The 23,214-nt window shown below is 46.4% G+C and overlaps 1 protein-coding gene across 1 annotated transcript in view; it reads left to right on the forward strand.

Moving 5' to 3' along the window:
- LOC144129205 (hemicentin-1-like) overlaps window positions 1–23,214 on the forward strand; it is a 414,526-nt gene that overhangs the window by 66,652 nt on the left and 324,660 nt on the right. The window contains exons 6-7 of the mRNA XM_077663195.1: window positions 3,572–3,699; window positions 14,782–14,935. Coding sequence (XP_077519321.1) covers window positions 3,572–3,699; window positions 14,782–14,935 — 282 coding nt within the window. The remainder of the gene's footprint in view (window positions 1–3,571; window positions 3,700–14,781; window positions 14,936–23,214) is intronic.

Here is a 23,214-nt window from a genome sequence, read left to right on the forward strand (position 1 = left end):
TAGACTTTTTGTGTTAACTACAGCACCTTGTAACGCTTCGCAACGCTTGCTTCATGGCTCGACAACGGCTGAATCAGATATTTCCGTCCAATTTAAAAGCAAGCGATGTTTTTGACTCCGAGAGCTCCTTTTTCATTTGGTGAAGGAAAGTGTCGCCAGAATGCTGCCTGGCGTTTTTAAGCACGGCTCTGAGGATTTCGATTCCTAGAGAGACAGCAACCATCCTGATTATGCCTGTGACGTCTGCTCCAGAGATTTCGCGCGCCCCTTATCATACGTATCTATTTTGAAGTTTTACCTTCTACTTTTGATCTAGTTAGTGTAAATGATGTTTTGTACTGCACTACAGTAAGAAACGAAGTTTTATTTTACCTATTTTTTCTTTATGCATACTGCAGCTTCACAGGTGTTATTGAAGGAGTCGTATATAGGATAAAGGGTAAGCAGTTGCGTATATATGTTATATATGCATGCATACATACATAAAAGCACATACAAGATACAATATAAAATTAACTCAGCAATAGTGTTTACGACAGTAAATGGCAGCCAAAAATTGCGGAAGTGCACGTGAAGGAAGTTCATCGGGGAGGGAGTCAAGCTTTTGATGGTACGCGGGAAAATTGTTTTATTTATATTTATCAGTGCGCGCGTAAAATGGAGAAATATTTAAACCATTATTATGCCTAGTTTGTAAAGGAGGGGGAAATTTAACATAGGTGCTCATTTACAATAGGCGCTGGGAGTTAATGAGCATGTATATATTCTTGAGGTAGTCTTGAGTACCGGCGCTTTGAAAGGGGGGTTAGAGATGATGCAGTAGGATTAGCGAAGGCGAAACTTCTTTCTCGTAGCGACGGTATAGAGAACGAAATGCCTTCTTCTCGACAGATTCAATTTTATCGCAGTAGAGTTTTTTATATGTGTTCCAAACAAACGAGCCGTATACGATAAATGGTCGGATTAGCGTTTTTCAAGCTAGAAGTTTTGTATGACGTGGTGCTGCACGTAATTTACGCGTAGGTGCCCGAGTCTCTGAAGTGTTTTACTCTGTTAGATTGGCGTGCTTCGACCACGACATGTTGGAAGTGAAAAGCAGTCCGAGGTATTTGTATTCTGTTACATTATTTAGGAACAAAACATCAAACGAATATGTAAAAGGGATGGATACAAGAATGTGCTAAAAGGCATGAAGACTATTTTACTGAAGTTAATTTTCATCTGCCGCGTGTCACAGCACTTACAGAAGCTAGTAAAAGAATCATTCATTAGGTTGTGATCCTGAATAGAAGTGACGGCATGGTACAGCACGCAATCGTCAGCATATAAGGGAGTTTTAGTACTATGCTACAGGGCAGGTCATTAATGAACAACATAAAAAGAAATGGTCCTAAAACTGACCCTCTCGGGACACCTGACGACACATTCACGGTAGAAGAAGTACCCGAGTTGATGCACACATACTGTGATCGAAAAGAAAGAAAGGCAATCCATTTGGCCACTGTAGGATTTTAAGTATGGTTCTGAGTTTTTGTAAACTTTAGGATGAGGAACTGTGTTAAACACGTGATAGGGCAACGAATATAGCGTCAATCTGGTTACCCAGAACAAGATAATGAGTTACACCGTGAATTGAATTCGAGTAACTGCGATATGGTGCCGCAGTCGTGGCAAAAACCATGCTTAAAATCAATCAGGATATTGTTAGCTTCAAGAAACCCCATGATGTGCTTGAAAATGATGTGCTCGAGAACCTTCCAAGAAGAAGATGCTAGCGAGATCGGACTATAATGTTTTAATAAATGTGCATTGCCCGATTTATGCGACCTTCCATGACGTCGGAACCGGGCGCTTGATAATGATTTCTTATATATCATAGTAAGGTATCTGCTAGTCCATTCCGCATAGTGTACAATGAATAAGTTGTTACTATCATCAGAACCAGGTCATTTTGTAGTTTTTGAATGAAGATGATGTTTAGGACTTGCCTTTGCCTTAGTGTCGACGGCTTGGCTTGGCATAGCTCTGGTCGGAGCACGAAATGATGACAACTTCGAGCAACCCATCGCTTGAAGAACTGAATCCACAACTTCAAGGACTGTGCTTCTATTAATTCTTCCAGGCTGTAATATGGAAGTATTACGTGAGAGATGGGATTGGTGCAAACTAGAAACAAGGTGGTTTTTATCTAACATTACCGGTGACATTTTCACAGAATGCCGAATGACAGATGATCGCGGTGATGTGGTCAGAAATGCTGTTCCAATCGGCAACTTTTTTAGAAACGAATGACGCCGTAGACTTTAAAATGATGTTTAACTAAACAAGTTGGTTCATGCCTCCGGGTATTTTCAGCACAACTGGCGGAACAAGGAAAAAGAGAGGAACGAACAGGCACAAGCCGACGAACCTGCTGTTCGTATTGTCTGTTCGCACCTTTCCTGTCCGCTTTCCTGTCCCATATCTCTGCCGTGGCGGTCGAATTTTGATGGAGGCGAAATTCTAGAGGCCCGTGTACTGTGCGATCTCACTGCACGTTGAAGAACCCCAGGCGGCCGAAATTTCCGGAGCCCTTCACTACGGCGTCCCTCACAGCGTGTGTCGCTTTGGGACGCTAAACCTCCCCAAACCCACACCCATTCTGATGCTGAGAATGTATTGGTACGGTCGCGTGGGCATGAGGCCTGATGAGGATGTGCGGTCCGGTAAGACATGGTTAAGCAGGTGCGCAAATGCAGGCTTCTTGAGCAGGTTCGCACATGAAAAATGTTGTTTTGTCTAAATAGCAAGAATATATGCACCTCGTCGCCCCATTTAAAGGTCCTTCCAGAGCATTAGCAAGATTTAGTTGACGTGGTTGCCAGATTGCGCATGAATCTGGCTGGCGCTTGTTTATGTTTAGGAACAAAGCTACGTAAGTTGTCAGGAAAACGCAGGGTGAAAATTTAGCTCGAGGGCAGGCGAAAGGCGGTTGCATGCTTCTCAAATATAATAGATAGCTATGCGAGTTCTTTAAAAACTTTATATACTTATTGACATGCGTACAGCGTCCTGCTGTCATCAGCGATTACCAAAAAAAGTAGCATTGAGGTCAAATGTGGCGCGTCTTACAGTGAAGAGAAAAGGGCGCAGATTGGAATCTCTCAGAATCCGCAAGATATTCGCGCCGTTTGAACCGGGCTGAAGAAGTCTCTTCATATGCTGTAATCATTTTCTATTAGCTTACGATCAGACAAAAGTGTTTTTTGAACGGTAAATACCGAGGATCTTATTATTATTTGGCGCTCGCGGGTAGCTGGGTGACGGCCAAAACTGTGAACGTGTTCAATTTCATTACGATCAAAAGTTACCAATCACTGATGAAGGCAATGGCGAATGCGAACTTATTCCGCCTGGGTAAATGCTCTCGATGCAGAGATATCGAATGCCCTCATATGCGATCCCTCAGATGGTAGAATACATTTGAAGTGCCGCTATGTGCATGAAAATGCCTAGCGGAAATATTTTCGCTGAATTACATTTAAGTTACCGGTTTCTGCCATCATTCCCTCTTCGGTTTCTTTTTGTGCAGTGCCTCCCCGACTTCTTGCAGACGAAAAGCAGCACGTGTGGCGTCTGGCTCAGGGCAGTGACGTACAGATGGAGTGCTTTGTCTTTGGACGTCCGGCCCCGCGCATCGTGTGGTACAAAGATAACCAAGTGAGTGGCGTGTTGTCTTCATTTGACAGGGCTTCATCCAGGTACAGGGGCCCAGTGTTGACAGATTTACAGTTTTTATCCTACAGCGTTGGTTTTAAAAGACGCCGCGATGAAGGGCTACAGGTTAGCCCTAACGACCCCGCCTACACAAACTGTAACAAGCTTTTCGTATTATGCATCCGCCGAATTTCGGCCGCTGAGACTGAGGGCAACCATTTACAAATACTAACGAGTGGACTTCCCACTGCAGCGGCACCAGCAGCATGTCTACACAATGATATCAATACCAACCCATAAGCGGCAACGCCGCAGTGGAATAGGAACTCTGTCTGCCTGGACTGAGTACAGGGTCGCGTAACTTCCGAGGCCTTAACACGTGGTCATAGGCGCGATTCTTCCGAGAATACGCCGCCTGTGGTCACGTGACCCAGCTGGACTCCTTCATCTTTAAGTGGCAGGGATCCCGGCCACCACGGCGGAAAGTGAGGGTCAATTTTGTTTCATTTCTCTGGCCACCTGATCTCCTATGTCGACCCTGCATATTGAGCGTAAAAAGGCGAAGGTGTTCTGGAAGGGGCTAGGAACGGATTCGGTTCGGTCAGAATTGTTTTTTTTTGTCCGTACATCATTCCTCTTCTGAAATTGTGGCTAAAGAAAGAAATGCGCTTTCGTTCTGGATGTTTTGCAGTTTTCTGTGCGCACAACGTTCAGCACGCAATCCGACCCGCCGCGGTAGCTCATTGGCTGGGGTGTGTGGCTGCACTCAGTGTCGTGGGGTACCGTCCTAACCATGGCGTCCTTACAACGAGGCAGGCGAAATGCAAAGCTGGCCGCTCGTGGTTGAAAATTGGTAGCGTTTTAATGCCGTCAAACCGAGCAGACGCGCTAAAGCAACGTTTAGCCTGGTTTGCTCATAGCTTTGCTTTCTTGGGTCGTAGACGCGTCTGGCGAGGATATTAGTTAGATAGTAGTATTAGTTGATGAACTAGATGACGTGCAATGTACAGTGGGAGAGTGTGTTGCAGTTTACCATGAGGCGTGATTCGCTGCGGCGACCACCCTTTTTAGTAGCTGTGCCTATCAGGCGTCTCAGTGCTCATTTGCATTTTCTATTCGCACCGACTGAATACACTCGCGAAGGGCCTTTATGAGGATTCCTTAAGGAAGTTGCTGACACCTTCAATTCCCTCACTGTGCGCTTTTCTTTCGACTACCTGTATAGCCTCTCCAGAAGACAGATGACACAAGCACTTACAGAGTATTTTTTCCCTGTCCCATTGTACCGGTAACTTTTCCTGAATTTCTATGACACCAGCGTTTTAAAACGTGTTTGGCGAATGCGCATTTCTTTTGCTGCAGAAACATCCATCTTTAAACTACACACATCCACGCTACCTGTGAAGGCATGGCTTCATGCTAAGCAGATGATTTTGCCATGGACGGTGAATTGCCCCCTTTGCAATACACCAGAGCAGATTTGCATTGATGGTACATTCTTCTGGGACATATTACAACGACAGTTAAGAAAGATATTGACATCGCACCCTACAGTATACGTTTTTCGCCGGTAGAGAAAAACTGTGTGGTGCCATATGGTCTATTTTTGTTGCTGCGACTAAATTATTTAGTCTCTGGAAGTGCCGCGTGATTGACCGCCCCGCCCAATTACCGTGGTCGTCGAAATCTTTGTTTCGTGAGCAATGCGCTTTGGTGCGGGGAATATAAGCTGCCCTGGAAGAGCCGCCTAGCTGGCTCTCCTATGGATCCATGTGTGTGCCTCCCAGAGTTTTGATGTTTTCGAAGGTTGGGTCGCGCAGGGTTATGGTGGCCGGGCGTTTTGTGGCGTAAGCATGCGTAGATTTTTCTTTCCGGCACTGCTTCCATGCTATATAGAAAAAAAAACTAGTGCTCTCGTGCAAAGGCCAGTGCAGCTGATATGTTCGCGCCGACGCGTGTTCGAAACCCAATAGCAGCAATATTTTTAAATATTTTATTCAAGGTCAGACTTTAGCAATGAAACGTCTTTTGCAGCTTTGAACATGAAGTGGAGGCTTCGGTCTAATATCTTTGGGAGGTTCGGAAACAACTGCATATGCTCGATATAAATTCGGAACCCTCCTGCACAGTCTTTCACATCCTGTGTACATTTCCTGACAATAAATCTCGCATACCTGCCCTCGTTCATACATAGTTCTGTGCTGCCCTGTTGTACAGCAGGATTTTTAATGCGAAGGATTCTTTGGCTACCACACATATATTTCGCGATGTATCGGCCTTCGTAACGGCGCTCGCTCTCCGAGCGCGCGGCCAGTCTGTGCTCCGCGGCGCACTCGCCCCAGTTCGACTAGTCTAAGCACTGCGCGCCGCGAATGCGCACATGTGGCTGGTGGGATCGCCTGCGCGCCAGCGCTCGCTCGCGAAGGGGAAGACAGTCGCTAGATAAGGCTCGCAAGTGACCACCACCATCAGAAGTGAAGCTCCTTGAAAGAAAACGTCGATGTGCAGGCGCCGAGCTCTGCCAACAGGCACGGAGCATCACAGTGCGAAGCGACAGCGCCTTCAACAGATGCGGAGCGGCTCGACAACGGCGCCCCACGAAACTACCAAGGAACACGAGGCGAGGCTCGAAAACATGCGTGAGGTTTAACGTCGTCGCGTGCAAGAACAAGCATATACTGCCGCCGCCGATGTGTACTTTGCGAAGTACTTTGTTCAAGACAAGTGCTGGGTGTCTTGCAGCGCGTGCGATAGACTGCGGTTTACGTCGGACCTCACGGGTCTACATGAATGACACCATGAGACACCTCATTGCGTCGTCGTTTTCATAGTGAGTAGCGTCGTCAGTATAGCTACGAACACCCTCGAACTTCGTAGACAACCAGCGCAGTGCTTTCTGCATTATTTTTTTTTGTAGTATTGCGCGGCGGCTCTGGTTATGGTCGAGCCAGTTCTGCCGTGCCGACCAGTGGAGGCGCAATACTCGAGAAGCATTTATATCGACGCGAATCCGTCTCCTTAAGGCAAGATCCAGTCCCAATGTACTACAATAATAACTCTTGTGAAAAAAGATAATTTTCTGTAAGTGGTTGATGTTGTGATGCATCATTTTACGGTCCCTTTATCGCATAAATCTCATTGAACGCTAAAGGTGTTGGCTATTTTTTCAGCTGATAGCGAGAACGCAGCGCAGTACCACGTAATGTTAGCGTTCTTGCGTGTTGTCATTATTATCAGTCCAGGAGAAAAACCTCTGTCATATCCCTCCGTTTAACCCTGTCCCATTACAACTTCAGCCATGTTATTCCCACAAACTGCCTAATTTGTTGCGCCCACCTGACTCTTTGACACCACTTGCTGCGCTTGCCCACTCTTGAAATCCGTTCCGTACCTTCAGCTTTCCTTAGCATTGCATGCCCTGTCGATGCTCATTGCTCCCTCCTAATTTACACTGGGATATCATTGCCACCAGTTTGTTTCCTCACCCACCCTGCTTTCTCCTTTCTCTTAAATTAGACCTACCAACTTACTCTCAGTAGCTCGCTGCTCCGTCTTTAATTCAATTTCAACCCATTTCGCTAGCCAACAAGTTTCTACCCCATAGGTCAGTATCAATAAGATAAGGCTCACATATACCTGACTAGTAAACCGCTATTCTTAACCTGAGAGTGCCTGCGAAACGCACACCACGCTATTCTTAATCTTCTAGCTATTTCACTCTTGTGGTTCGGGTTTGCGGTCGCAACTGCCCTATGAAGATGTCAATGCTACAGTCAATGCTACATGTTCAAAATTCACAGAGAGCAGTGCTTACCTTAACGCCTGTCTGGGCAATCATGTAAAGCAGTCGTCTGTTTAAGGCGCAAAAATGACTTTCTGTATGGCTCCTTACCATATAATTGTCATCAAGTTTGAGAAAATTAGAAACCCAACGTCTAAGCTCCTGTGAGCTGTTGCCTTTGTCCCGCATGGGGCTACTTTCGTTGTTCTGCTTATATACGTAGAGACTGCTTAAGAAATGTGACACAGAATATTTGTAAACAGGGTGTAAGAGGTATAGAGGGTGTTTTTCTAGCATTTAATTAGCAGCGTTCTCAGTCAGCAAAAAATTAGTGAATCATTTAAACTCTTACACTGATAAACTGATTTCTCACAGTTTGATTGTTTAGTGTTTTGGCTAGGTGCTTCATGGCAAATACAGATTTGTACAGATGGTAGTGCTAGTAATAGCCGTATCACTTTCTGCGATTTTCAAAAAACGATTACTCTCGGCGCTGTCGCCGATAAAATTCTAGCCATTTCGAGTGCATTTCAGAAATGGCGCTCTTTTGGTTGGTGTGCTACAACGCTCACCAGTTCACGTCACTCCGTGGCGCTCGCCTCACGCGACCACGTGGCTGCACAAGGGGTGGAAAGATTGGCTCAGGAAGACACCGACATATAAAAACACAGACTGAATGGCGAAGTTGATAGGTACGTGGTGACTGTTAATCGGGAGATAAGGAAGTTAAGCCAAGAGTAAGGCTTGGAAATTGCAGAAATGAACAGGGAACTGCGTGAAGTAGGAGCTGGCAGGAGGTTTGGACGAGACGGCATCCATTTTAGTGGAAGGATGGAAGAAGAGATTGTATGGCGCCTCGCGGGCCATGCAGCAGCTTTTTAGGGGGTCCACGGGGGCTCGGGCGTTGGGGTAGGTGATAGCAAAGAAAGCGTAACAATGGAGGCTAAACCCAACAAATTGGCCTGCAGGAGATTCAGGAAGAAAAGCATAAAAAGGCAATTTAACACCAAGATCAGTTATATAAACATGCAGGGGGGGGGGGTGCGGTAGAAAGAAAGAAACAGTTAGGAACAGAAATACATTTAAAGGACGATGAATAATATGTGTACGCTCTTTGCGAGAAACTTCCAAGAGACCTAGAAGTTCCGCTGTTTATCGATGGCTGTGCCTAAGAAGGGTGCAACGGAATAGCAACGTACAAGAGGGGAGGGTACATAAACGCTGATACATAAGGATCAAAATGGAAGAGAGTAAAATTAACTGACAGAAAATATGTCCTGGTATCAGGAACATTGCGAATAAAAGGACATGGCTACCGTTAGTTTATTTATGGACAGGAGGCAAATGCAGGGAAGTCTACAAGAATCTAGTTAACAGTCTAGATGCCTATATAAAGCAGTTCGGCGAAGGTGCCGATATCATTCGGCTGGGTGACATGAATGGCGACATCGAGGATCTGGATAGATACACCGATCGTGACAGGTATTTAATTCTAGACCTCTGTGAGCCGCTGAGCTTTCTTATTTTAAATAGAGAAACTAAATTTTAGAAAAAAATTACGTGGGCATTCCGGAACAGCTAGGTAGACAATTGACTACTGCCTACTGTCGCCGGGAATCTATAGTAAGCTCGCAAAAATTAAAATAGGTAAGGAGGGAGAGTACAGTCGGGGAAAAGGATCATAAACATATGTATTAGTGTCATGACAGCCCTGATCACACGAGAAATACAGAAAGCACAAAAAGGGAACGCAAAATTAAGCGACGAACAAATAGCGATAATGGCAGCAAGCGTTGAGGAAGAAGTAGAGAAATTTCCGATTGGAAAATTGATTTATAATCAGAACTCCTCATCAGTATGACAATGAAACAACTAAATGTGGCAAACCACAGGAAAGGAAAGAGGAAGCAGCGAAGCTGTTGGAATAAGGAAATTAAGGAGGCCATCCAACAACGACGGGTGGCTTCAAGGGAACACAGAGACACTAAGAAGGCGCAGTTATCTCGAGAAGAAACAGACTAAAATATATTGTATATCTTATAGACTACAATATTAATAAACATTATCGAGAAAAAAGGCTGGAAGGGCAGGTCCACGTCCAGGGTAAAATTAAGCACTCCACTGATTGTGGGAGAGCTGAAGTTCACGTTGCAATTAAAGGTGCGCCAAGAAAATTCTGGAACTATATAAGCTGTCTGCACAAAAAGAATCAAAGAATGCAGTAACAGATTCAAGATGCCGATTGAAAATGTTCAGTGGGAGACGACGTTTTGGAGACGATACATTTGTTATTGGTGAGTCATTTAAGAGCGATGACAGGGTAATCTCCTCGAACGAAAGAGCAACACAAGACAGAAGAAAGGACAAGACTTTAGGATTGACCAATATTAATTGGAAAAAGATGGAAGCAGAAATTACTAAAGGCACATCGCCAGGGATATACAAAATTCCAATTCCGCGCCCGGTAGAACTGGGCGGAAATCGAAGTGATGCCGTCCCTCCAGCTATCTACGGTAATTGAAAACTTGCGAAAATGTTTGCAGAATACGGGTTGAACAACTTGGTGTCGGGTCGAAATTAGGGAAACCCAAACTATCCTGAAAATAAATGGTATACGCTATATGTATACAGCGCCGTATCACCCGACAAGCAATAGCGGAAGGGCGGAGCGAATGGTCCGAGAACTGAACTATGCCTTACAGAAACATAGACAGGGCACCGTATTATGCCAGGGTGCATATTTTCTGTTGAAACAACATCCTACGCCGCGCGCCGATACCGCGAAATCGCCAGCAGAAGTCATGCTGGTCTGAATGTTCAGGACCTCCTTTCAAGCCTTCACCCGGACGAGAGTGTACACCGTGCACGCGCGGAACTTCGGGCTAGGGCCTGAGTGGTTGCTCGCGTTTTGCGACAGATATATCAAGTCATGTACGAGCTGCGGACTGCAGACGGAGCTGTGCACGGACGCCACCGGAACCCCGTTCGAAGAGCATGGTGCTCTGAGTCCCGGACCACAGACCATCAAATCTGTCCGATCGTTCGCTTTTCCGTCTACGTCAAGCCCCGCCCTGAAACCTCCGGGACCCGAGACGCCGCAACCGCTCCGGCGTCCCACTCGCCAACGTCACTCCGTGCGACGTTACGGCATCGATGACTAAGGGGGAAGGGATGTGGTAGATTGTGCAATCACGCGCTGTGACAGGTGTGCCACACGAGAAAATGCGCCAGTTTTATGCCTGTTTTTTTTTATCACCAGGTGTGCTGATAGCTGGCCACCGCCGTAGCTATTTAAGCAGTGGTGTTGTTCGAATAAAGGGCCGTTCATTCGGAGCAGTGTGACGCACGCGTCAGTCTACAAGAATAGATACATTTTAAAAGATTAATTACTGCATCATCCACATCCAATGTGCCCAGTATGTCCCACAGATACTCCTTAATAACGTTGTCGTAGGCTCTCTTGATATCCAGAAATACTAGCCAAGGGGGCCTGTGTTCCTTTTCAGCAATCTCTATACCCCGCGTCAATGAAAACAGATTGTCCTGCAACCTCCTTAGTTTCCGGAACCCATTTTGTAGCAACCCTAGCACCCCCTCGTTCTCCACCCAAGCCTGCAATCTGTCCTTTATAATCTGCGTCACCACTCTGTAAACTACGTATGTCACAGTTGAGGGACGGTAGTGGCTTATGTCAGCTTTGTCCCCCTTTTCCTTATATATCATATTCATTCTACTTAATCGCCATTCATCGGGGGCTTTGCCATCCACTATCATTTTGTTGAGTACCTCTATTAATGTTTGTTTGGATTTGTTCCTATCTTCATTATTAACATAATCGGAATACCATCTGGCCCTGTCGGCGTGCCACTAGGAAACATCTCTGCACCTTTCCCACTCTCTCGGTCCAAGCGAAGCAATTGCTGTGACCGGTCTATCCTCCTTCGATAAATTATGTGCACCAATTTTTCCTTTACATTTTTCTGTCACCCTTGTTCCTATATATTCCAGTGCTTCATTCCCTTCTAGCCGAATGCCCTGATCGGTAACTAAAGCCTTTGCTCTAGCCTGATCTTATTAGTCACGGAGTTGAGATGTTTCCTAAATTTCTCAGCTGCTTTTCTATCGTTTATATTCACTGTTAACATGAATTGGGTCCTCTCTCTTCTAATTTCCTCATTGATCAAATAGGATGCTTCCCTTCTACACTTTATAAAGTTATCCCATTTTCTGTAGTCTTCAGCTTCTGATTTTCCTATTTTCTTGGAATATTTTTGTTCTCTTGACGCTTCATTACGTTTCTCTGTGGCCTTCTTCACCTCTTAACCCCACCAACTCTTAGTTTTGCGTTTTCGTTTCCCTTTTGGCCTCACTCGCGCCTTAGCTAGCTCTAGCTCACATAATCGAGTCAACTTGGTATAAGTCTATTATGTTTGATTATCCTCAATAGTTATTTTGCTCATCCCTAATCTAATTACAGATCATCACTTCCTCTGCTGGCTCGCCAAGCTCCGAGATCCATGCGGTCCCCTCGCGCACTGGGCTCTGCGTCTACAGGAGTATGACTTCAATGCCGTATGCAAGAGCGAGCGGCGATACGTCGATGCAGACCGTCTTTCGCGAATGCCGCTTTCCTCAACCGAGTGTGACAGTGACAATTTCGACCATTGCATCCCAGCCATCGTTCCAGAGTTTCCTGACGTTCAGGTGTTTGAAACTGAGCATCGTGAATATCCGGCTCTACGACCCTTCTTTGCCTCTGCGCGCAACCAGGGAGTTACAGGCCGTTTCTGTATCGGCGACGATCTGTTATGGAAAAAGGAAGTACTCCCCTGTGGGCCCGCGATACTTGCTCGTGGTTCCAACAGTTATGTGCCCCTCCATTTTGCGTGTCATGCATGACGACCCTGCCTCCGGACATCAAGGATCGGCTCTCTCGCTCCATCGAGCTCAAGAGCGGGCTTACTCGCCGAAAATGCGTTCCACGACAGAACGATATCTGGCTAGTTGCCCGCAGTATCAGCGCCACAAACGCCCAACCTCCGCTCACCTGGCCTACTTCTTCTTGTGAAGCCCCCCAGCAGTCCGTTCGAGCAGATTGGAATTGATCTGCTTGGACCTTTTCCCAAATCTCTAAATGGCAATCGCTATATCGTGGTATTTGCGTACTACGTTACACGTTATTGTGAAACGGCTGCTCCGCCATCGGCTACCAAGCATAAAGTGTCGCTATTTCTTCTGAGCCCTCTCCTCTTACGGCATAGACCGCCACGAGTGGTAATCAGTAACAGTTATCTTCTTGTCCTCCTTCTGATGGGATGGCCGGTTTGGGCTGGTCGGTTGCACTTCGCGAGCGGTGGATGGTGATGGCCCGCTGGCCGGTTATCGATACATGGCGGTTAGCAGTACGAAGGGATTAGTGCTCTTCGTCGGCTCGTCTGCCGACACGTTGCCGTTTGGGGCAGCAATTCCAACTTCATGGCAAACAAACTGATTTATTCAAGACGGGTTGTCATAAAAAGGCAGGCAAGCAAAAGCCAGTTTAAAAACGGGAGTTTTAAAAAGGCTGTTAAAAAACGGCCGAGCTTGAGACTCGGCGCGCTCGTCCAAAGTCATTGTTTCCAGCGGCTCTTTAACCCCTTCGATAATTGGGCGGAGCTTTAGTAAATTAGCTATCGCCCAATTTCAACCAACAGCAGTGCAGTGGTATCGTATGTGCAAGTGGGCGGAGCCCAGGGCTCCCCGGTCCGAGCCCAGTGGACCCCGCCCCTCCTGGAACGTGCAGGCGGCGTACGCAGCTCCCTGCATATGCATTTCATCGAGTGCCGCGCATAGGATTTGCCGTCTCCGCTGATAGCAAAGGAATTTCCTCAGCGGGACACGGTCGTCGGCCCCTGGCGGTCAGCAGGGGATGACTCGGCACCAGAGCCGAAAGGATTAGTACCGGCATCGAGGCACCCTACGCGCGGGCGTCGCGCCTCTCAATAAATTCCTGTGTTTCAAACGGAGATGACCGCTCCCGGGAACAGATGCGGGGGTGGGGGTGGTGGGGGGGGGGGGACGACCTATCGGCGCCGTGGGCTTCTAAGTTAACAGTGACCGAGGCTGCCAAGTCACGGCGGATATCGTTGAAGAGCTGCTACGTTTGTGCACGGTTACCTACAGGCACTCACCGCCATATCACCCACAGAAAGACGGTTTCACGGAACGTATAAACAGAAAACTCACCAGCATTCGTGCAATGTATGTGGACTCTGACCATGAGAACTGGGGCACCATACTGTCCCCCATCACATACGCCTTCAATACCGCCGCTCATGAAACGACCTGATGCAGTTCATTCTATACCTCTTACACGCTCACCCGCCTCGCTACACCCTGGACAACATCCTAGCATTTTATGCCAGTAACAACCTTTGCATCGCCGAGATCCTTTCCTTAGCTGAAGAAGATCGTCAGATTGCCCGCCTGCGATCCGTTGCTTCTCAAGAGCGCTTCAAGGAACGCTAGGATTGCCACCAGCGGCACGTTTTCTACGCTTTGGCGATATTGTCTGGCTTTGGCGGCCAATTAGCCACCGCGGCTTGCATCAAAAGCTACTGGGCCACTATAATAGAGCTTGCGTGGTTGTGGCCTGAATTAGGGACAACACGTTTCACATTGCGCGCCGCACCGCAACTAGGCGCCGTTCAGCGCAAAACTGAACGCTCACATGTCGCTAGTCTGAAGCCATGGTACTCTCGGGGCACAACAGAACTCGCCCGGCGGGCTTCGGTTGCGCAGGGGGCAAATGCTAAGGACGACTGAAGACGAAACAGTAGAAGGGAAGAAAGGCTGAAGATGGGTCGGCTGAATTCTGTCGGGAACGTACTTGGTACGCATGGCGTGAACCGACCCAGAGCTTTTGAGTCCGTAACAATATTAAATGTGTGTTCTTAGGAAAACATGCCTTGAGTCTGCACCTGTCCTTTTGCTCTTCGCGTCCATGTCTGTGTTACTCTTTCACAGTACCTTGCTTGACAACATCTATTAGCGTGTCAGAAAAAAAAACGTTAAAGAAAAGGCCAGAAAGTAGACACAACAATTTTCCTTGAATCTATAGGGGCACGTATCTTAAACATCACTGAATGCCAACCGCGAATAATGTAATGTTGCTGCAATACTGAATTTCGCGTGCAACAGAAATGGCGAATCTGTTGTAAGGGTTCACTCTTCTTTCAGCTGTTAACAATGGGATCTCAAAATTGTTCCATGCTAAATTCGAAAAAGTTCTGACGCTTTCACTCTTTGTGTCCACTGTGTGGCAGGAAGTGTCGGTGCGGCCTGGACGCGTGAGCCTGCTGCAGGACAATCAGATTCTTTATCTGACCGGCGTCACGAGGATGGAGGCCGGCAGGTACCTGTGCACAGCCGAGAACGTAGCCGGCAATGTGACGGCAGATTTCGACGTGCACGTCCAGAGTGAGTAGCACCTTATGCAGTGTGAACATGCGGAATGCCGGGAGGCAAGGAAGACGAAGCTTATTTGCATTGCACGAAGATTTAGGTGTTCCGAGTACAATTGTTGAAGTTTTTTTTTAGGCAAACAACAACAACAGTTGTAGTGCCGCGTGTACCATGGGCTGGTACTGTCAAGTGCAGAAAACGAAAACGTGTGGCCATGCCTTTGAACACGTCCCACAGATTTTAACTATGATAAGCCATCTAAATGGTAGCATGTACACAAGGGAGGCCTCAGATAATTTTCAAGTCGTAGAACCAGGAGCGACACTAAATGTTTGGTTGCATAACATTTACTTTGCAATTTTATGCATACATCACACTGTAAAATCTGCCTGCGCCCAAAAAACAATTTGTAATTCGTTTGACTCCCATTAGTTGTTTCGGTTTCGGATTCAACCGCCCAAATAATTGTTGGTGACTTGTGGACACAAAGCTTGTTTCATCTGGATTCATAACCGTAATTGCAACACCAACTCGAATTACATGTTGCACATCGTACATCCTAGAACTTATCGTTACCAATGTTGATACTTAAGTTGAAAACGAAGCAGAGTTGCCTGCGATGTTAATGACCATTGTTCTGCTTTTAACATATTGTATTCAGTGGATAAGAACGCGAGAAGGGAATCATATTTTCTTCAGCGCGTTACAAAAGAAAGGTTAAACTCATTCAAGCATAAAATTATCAACTAGAACTGGTCTTACGTACTAAAAAAAATGCGATTTCGAATTCATAAACTGTTTTCTGTGCATCTGTGCTAAACATTTGGTGTTGCAGTCTATAGCGCCAACGTCTATCGTGCCTCACTCCAGAACACTTAAAATGATAAAAAATTGCCACTTTCAAGCTTTTTTGCCTACTAGTTCAGATAACGCACTAAAAGAATTTAAAAGAACAAGGAATGAGTTAAGCGCAAAATAATAATAATAATAATAATTGGTTTTGGGGGAAAGGAAATGGCGCAGTATCTGTCTCATATATCGTTGGACACCTGAATCGCGCCGTAAGGGAAGGGATAAAGGAGGGAGTGAAAGAAGAAAGGAAGAAGAGGTGCCGTAGTGGAGGGCTCCGGAATAATTTCGACCACCTGGGGATCTTTAACGTGCACTGACATCGCACAGCACACGGGCGCCTTAGCGTTTTCCCTCCATAAAAACGCAGCCGCCGCGGTCGGGTTCGAAGCCGGGAACTCCGGATCAGTAGCCGAGCGTCCTAACCACTGAGCCACCGCGGCGGGTCAAGCGCAAAACATCGGACACAAAAATTTGTATCATTTGATCAGTTATTTTCCGATTGTGCTCGACCGCAACCGGAAAGTAATAAACAGCATTTTAAGTCATGAAAATAATATTTCTGTTCCAGGTGCTATCATTAATTTAGTGAGATCAGCGCGCGTATCACCTTAACAATCGATTTGTATATATCGCTGTTCCTTATCGCTGCCACCATCCAACTCGGCACTCCAGTAGGACAATAAAACTATATACGTTTAGGCAACTGATTAGCATGAGATTAAGAACAATCATAGGTCACTCCGAAACTCTAAGGGTTAGAAAAGGAAATCAATAAAGTAATCCGCTAAAGTATGCATTGTGCCTAGTGACTTCCGTAGTTACTTACATGCTTAACTTGTTACTGAAGTTTGCTGTTTTTCTAAAGGAAATAAAATGTGCTTGAGTTTCCGTGTTCTTGAGGGTGGTGACCAAAATTCGGCAACAACTGTCGTCCGATTTGAGTACTCCCTCTTTTTTCTAAGGCACTGGAAAAGATTGTTTTCTCTGGTATAATAACATTTCTCGAAAACAGTGTAATTAATGCGCCGTTCAGGTTTAGGAATGGGAGGTTGACAGAAATTGCTTCACAAACGGTAAGATAAATAATGTTGCGGAACACTGAAAGGGCAACTGATTCTCGCTCGCGGTCTTATAGATATTAGCAGAGTCCTTCAATGCTTTTCGAGTCCCGAAACTCCCGCCGGAGTTTCATAATAGGTAAAGGCGGGCCACTTGTGGCGCCACCGTTTGCAAAAGTCCATGGAGCCACCGCAGTACTCCGGCCGTCATTATATTCCGTCCTCTGTTTGCATCTAAACGTTGAGAACTTTCTACGATTGTCTTATTAGCTTACGTTAGAATGTGATCTACAATTCAGCTTCCAAATAGAATTTCCGCCTTGAACACGATAACGCTGATGACATAGGAATGCCACACAGGAGCAGACTTTTGCCGTAAAATTAACTGCACAGTATTACAATAGCTCAAAATTGCAGAAAATTAAATTTACAACGTGACACGACACAAGGCCATCTGCTTGTCTCCTGCCTTCACCCTGTTCTCTCTTACCGTGCAACTTTAAGTATGCAGGCGAAAACATCGCTGCAGTCAGTGTTCAACACTTCCTTTATAAGGCAAACAACGTTTATGACTATTCCCCTGTTGCGTCTTCCATGCCCCTGTCTACGTTGATGCGTCCCAAAGTTCATGCTGGCCCAAAGGTGAATTCATACCGACTGGACCAGAGGAACGCCATTTTGCAAGCTAAAAGCGTGCTCACACCAGGCGGACCTCAGTTTGCAGAACATTGACAAATGAATTCTGTGCGTTGCCTTTGCCGCATCGATGGTCGACGCATGTCCGTGGCTGGCGTTGTGACCGAAGTAACCGGAGCAGTCGAGCGGCAGTCGACAGGCACGATGCCTCGCTATCCGCGGCAACGAATTGTCGTCGCCGTTTTCACTTCGCCCCGCCTACGGCTGCACTGCGCGCCCGCTCAGGCTCCCGTGGCGTTGATTTCGATATCTGCTGCCGGCTTTCTTTTTCTGCTGCTTGCTTGGTAAACATCTCGATAACGTATACAGCTCGTTCGGTTGAAAAGCCGTCGGCGTCGTACTTCTAGTTGCGCGCACCACGCGTCGCGAATATTCGGGGGCTGCGTAAAAATGCACGCAAACTTAATGAATAAAAAAAACAGGGGTGAAGGCCGGTAATCGAACCGGGGCCTTTGGCGTTCGAGACGAGGGCGCTGCCACTCCGCCGCGGCGGCTCGACCTCTGGACATGAAAAAACGGCGCATCTATTGAATGCACGAGTTTCTTAGAACCGTGTTTTCGATATCTGTACTGAGACGTACACGAGTAATTATCAGCAACTAAATTGCAGATGCCAGAATTCAGCGAGTACCATAAGTTTCCGGTAAATTTCCTCCGTGCTTGGCATGCATCACAGCGCCATCCTGTAGGCACCCACTTTTAGCTACCGTAGAACAATCTAGTACTCGAAATTGTTTTTCGGGGAACTGCACTTGCATGTTGAAAATATATTAAAATTGTGCTTCCGTAAATATGAAATTATTGCGTCCAAACTATATTTCAATTCTAACAAACAGGCAGTCCTCTAAACATATTTGCAGCACACTTCAAGCTGCCGTGGAACAATCTAGTGCTCGAAATCCCGTTTCAGGTGACAGTTAATCGTTAATCGTGACTTCGGGCAGAAAGACAATAATCATTTAATCACACTTCGTGTGGAGAACGTGACAGCATTGGACCGGTAAGGGCGCCTTGGGCACCTCCGGGCCCGAACATGCCAGCGAAAAGGACTCCCACTCGCAAGGCCCAGAGGCTCCCATAGACGCCCATGTATTTGTTGGTTGACAGACTCTTGACCGATGCCTGACGCAAGTAACCACTAGAAATTCGAGCCGCCGCGGTGGCTGAGTGGTTATGGCGCTCGGCTGCTGACCCGAAAGACGCGGGTTCTATCCCTGCCGCGGCGGTCGAATTCCGATGGAGGCGAAATTCTAGAGGCCCGTGTGCTGTGCGATGTCAGTGCACGTTAAAGAACCCCAGGTCGTCGAAATTTCCGGAGCCCTTCACTACCGCGTCTCTCATAGCCTGAGTCGCTTTGGGACGTTAAACCCCCATAAACCAAACCAAACTAGCAATTCGGTTCTAACTAGATTGAACCCAGCTTCGCAGTCGGTCACTTCTGCGAAAAGTTGGGGGCCCACAGCGTATGCGCCAGAAAATCCTCACCGGGCAAGCTAATGTGCCGTCTACCCGGGGGTATAATAAGGCATGCGAAGTAATACACTTTTCGGCGTGCTTCCAGTTTACTGACGTCACTTTCTTTTGGCATTTGCTGTGCGGCGACATATTTCCCGTCGAATTTGCTTCAGGTTACCTTGCAATGTCGTCAACGATTTCGGCCGATGTAGCTGAAATGAGAAAGGAACTGAAAAGTGTAAAAGCTGAAAACATAGAAATGAAGAAGGAAAACAGTCGCCTCACGAAACAGCTAGATGAGATGAAGGAAGAAGCGATTGATTTACAGGCAGTACAACAGAAAGAGTAACCTTGAGATTAAGGGACTTCCTGTAGTCGAGGGTCAAAAACTTGTCTCCGCCTTTAAAGACGTTTCACGCCATCTGCGAATTGAAATGAAAGAGAGTGACATTGACATCGTTCACCGAGTGCCATCGATGAACAAAAAAAGAATCGAATGTCGTAGTCAAATTTTTCGCCCGTACCGCTGGAGCCAAATTCCGGAAAGCAGCAAAAACAAAAAAGACTTAAAGACCTTCCATCTTGGTTTCACCAACTCCGCAGAAGAGTGTTCACCAGGTACGTGATCGAGCATTTGTGCCCGGCAAACAAAGTGCTGCTAGGTAATGCCCCGAAGGTAAAAAATAGAAAGGATGGAGGTATGCTTGGGTCACAGAAGATAAACTTTTGATGCGGAAAACGAAGAACTTGCCTGTGCTGCTTATGACTAGAATGGCAGACCTCGCCCAGGTCTTTTATTAATTTTTTTTCTTCTGTTTAAGCTTCCTACTCTTGAATGATTTAGCTTTGCACAAACCTAAAAGTGCATTGGTCTGGGTCACGTAGGTATCCGTCTTACACTGCAATATCCGGATTGCTAGAAAAAAATCTAGATATCTTGGTTGCTTATCTGTCACACTATTCATACGAATACGGTGTTATTGCGCTCACAGAGACATGGCTTAAGGAAGATGAAAGGGCTGAAATTTGTGGCGACAATTTTTTTCGCGACCGCGGGATAATAGATCATGGGGTGGTGGCGTGGCACTTTTTCTTAGAAATAAGCTAAATTACAGCTGCTATCAAATTGCAAGTTCTGCCGGAAACATAGTTGAGTCTCTGTTTATACGGCGGCAGGGGAGCATCACTATAGGCGTTGTTCACCGCCCACCTAGTGCTTGTATAAAGAAATTCTATTCATTAATTGAGAGTATGCTGCTGCCTCTTGCGACTACTAAATTCCCTTTAATTATCTGTGGGAATTTTAACACTGATTTGTTTAAAGATAGGTGGTGCGATTACCTTTTGCTGTTAGTATTTTAACCTGGCAAATGTTATAGCTGAGCCAACTCGAGTAACTAACCAACCCGCCTGTCTGATTAACCACGTGCTTTTTAACAGACATCAGTGTGTTTGCTGGGGTCTGCGACATTGCCATTTCAGACCACAATCCTACTTTTGTGCTTTATCCCTATGACCCTATGCGCTGTCATTCCACCCAGTCTCGAGAACGTGCCACTCGAGTTGATTAGGCTCACGTGCGACCTTTGCTTCAGTGCACCGATTTCGAAGGCGTGTGTGATAACGATACGAATATTGAATACCAGAATATGGTGGTCAAAATCCCTGAGGCCATAGAACATTTGACGCGCACATACACTAGGCGTAATTACGACCGCGGTATATGCCATTGGATGACCAAAGCTACGCTTGAAGTCCTGGAAAAGAAATATTCGTACTACCACAGATGGGACACAGAATCAGGCTAATAATTACTACTGCGAACAGTTTCGTTGCTACCGAAATAAGTAAGGGTGCAATGTTGTGCAAATCAAAGAAAGAATACTATGGCAAGTTAATTGCACGGCAGCAAGGGAATTACAAAAATATATGGAGCATCGTAAGAGAAGTTGGATTAAAGAAAAAAAACACATCGTTCCTGAATTAATCACAATGAGGTCGCTAATATTTTCAATAATAATTTCGTTGATTGCGGAAGGAGCTTGGTAAAGGTATTTCTGTCAAAAACAGCTGGGTTATGTCTGCCTACCGTAACGGATAATACTTTTGGTTTCCCTGAGATAACCGAAGAACTGAGGTAAGTAATTTAAGGTGTGCAAGAAAAGAAGGGTACCGTTCATAACGGAATACCAGTGAAGGTATTAAAAGACAGTGTTGAAGTTCTGTGCGCCCCCTTATGCGCCATATTGAACCCCGAAATAATTAGTTGCGAGTATCTAAGAACGTTGAATATAGCGAAAGTTTGCCAGTCTACAGTTTCAGCAGGTGTCTTCTTACAAATACCTCGGCGTCATCTTTGACCAACACCTGCGTCTGCAAGAATACATCGAAAAGGTGTGCAAAAGGATAGCTTTAAGTTGCTACGCACTTAAGGCAAATCAGTATATTCCGTACAATGTACGCCGTTCCTTGTACTTTTCGCTATTTCACTGTCACATTAGCTACTGCTGTGAATTGTGGCGCCAAACATACAAAACCTATTTAGTTACTATACAGAGACCACAGAAGAGAGTTTCTATGCGTCTTCAAACAATGATGATGATGAAATAACTTTATTTGCACCCGTCAAGGAATCAGAGGGCGAAAAAGACGAGTCTTGACCGCCGTCATCTTCCTCCCCTTTCAGCAGGCTGGGATCCCTTGGGATTCAGCGGTGTTCAGGGCCAGACGGATGACTTCTTTTTGTTCTTCTTCTTTCTGGCTGGCCATTAAAGCCTCCCAGGACTCTATATTCCTGTCTGGTTCGTTGTGGCTAGGGCATGTCCACACCATGTGGATCATGTCTGCTATTTCATTACACTGTTTACACCTGGGGTCTTGGATCGCCGGATGCCATCTGCTTAGTGCGAGTGGGTTCGGAAAAACTCCCGCCTGTAACTTTCTCCATATGACCTCTTCCTTTTTGCTGAGGCCCTTGCATGCTCCAGGTAATGTCTGTCTTCCTAATCTGTAATGGTTAAGAATATCTTGGTACGTGTTCAGCTCCTCGCTCGTCTGAAGGGACTCTCTACTCGACGAGACCGCATTGGGGTCCCGGTGTGTGAGTCCTCGGGCCAATGCGTGCGCTGTCTCGTTTCCCCGGAGGCCCTCGTGGGCCGGAGTCCAAACAAGGTTAATTAGTTCTGCCGGTGTCGGGCCGGCTGTGAGAATTTTGACTGCTTCGACAGATACCCTGCCTGCGTTGTAGTTGCGGATAGCCGATTTGGAATCTGTTATAATCACCCTAACATTCCGTTGAGTTAAAGCCAGCGCAATGGCTACCTCCTCAGCCGCTGTTGCATCACTCTGTTGGGTGCTGCAGCACGAGACTCGGTCTCCGCCCTCCCTGGTCGCCAGGGCTACGAAACCCGTTCTGCCTTCATATTCGGCCGCGTCCGTGTAAACCACGTCCTGTCTATTGGCTAATTTTTTCTCCAGAGCTTTCGCTCTGTCCTTTCGCCTACCCTCATGGTGTACCGGATGCATATTCCTTGGGAGTGGTGGGATTCTGATTTTGTTCCTTATGTCTGTTGGGATATTCTCCGTGTGTTTGAGCCGCGCTCGAGGTTCGAAGCCTAGCTTTTCTAGTATTTTTAGCCCCGAATGGCTGCGTAGAAGTCGTTGTTGTTGCGCTACTCTGGTAGCCTCAATGAGCTCGTCTAGGGTGTTTGAAATCCCCATGTTCAGAATTTTCTGGGTGGATGTGTACGGGGGGAGGCCCAGAGCGGTTTTGACGCCCTTCCTAATTAGGATTTCAATCTTGTTTTTTTCTGCTTTGGCTAGCCGTAGGTATGGTGCCACGTATGTGATTCTGCTGATTACAAATGACTGAACTAGTCTTAAGAGGTTCGTCTCCTTCATTCCCGCGTGTTTATTTGCTATTCTTTTGAGTAGCCTACACGTCTGGCGTACACTCGATTCGAGTTTTCGTATCGTTTCGGTGTTCTTACCGTTTGTCTGTATCCTAAGACCCAGTACTCTAATCATCTCCACTGATGGTATTTTGTCCCCGTTTACCGTTAGCGTTATCCCATGTTCATGGGGCTTTGTTTGTCTCTTTTGTGGGCCGAGGAAGAGCGCTTCAGATTTCTCGGCAGAACATTTGAGTCCTACTTGTTTTAGGTACGACTCAATTTCCTCGATCGCTCTTTGGAGGGTACCTTCGATATGCGCGTCACTGCCTCTGGTAACCCA

The sequence above is a fragment of the Amblyomma americanum genome, chromosome 1 (assembly GCF_052857255.1).
Source record: "Amblyomma americanum isolate KBUSLIRL-KWMA chromosome 1, ASM5285725v1, whole genome shotgun sequence".
Classification (NCBI taxonomy): Eukaryota; Metazoa; Arthropoda; class Arachnida; order Ixodida; family Ixodidae; genus Amblyomma; species Amblyomma americanum.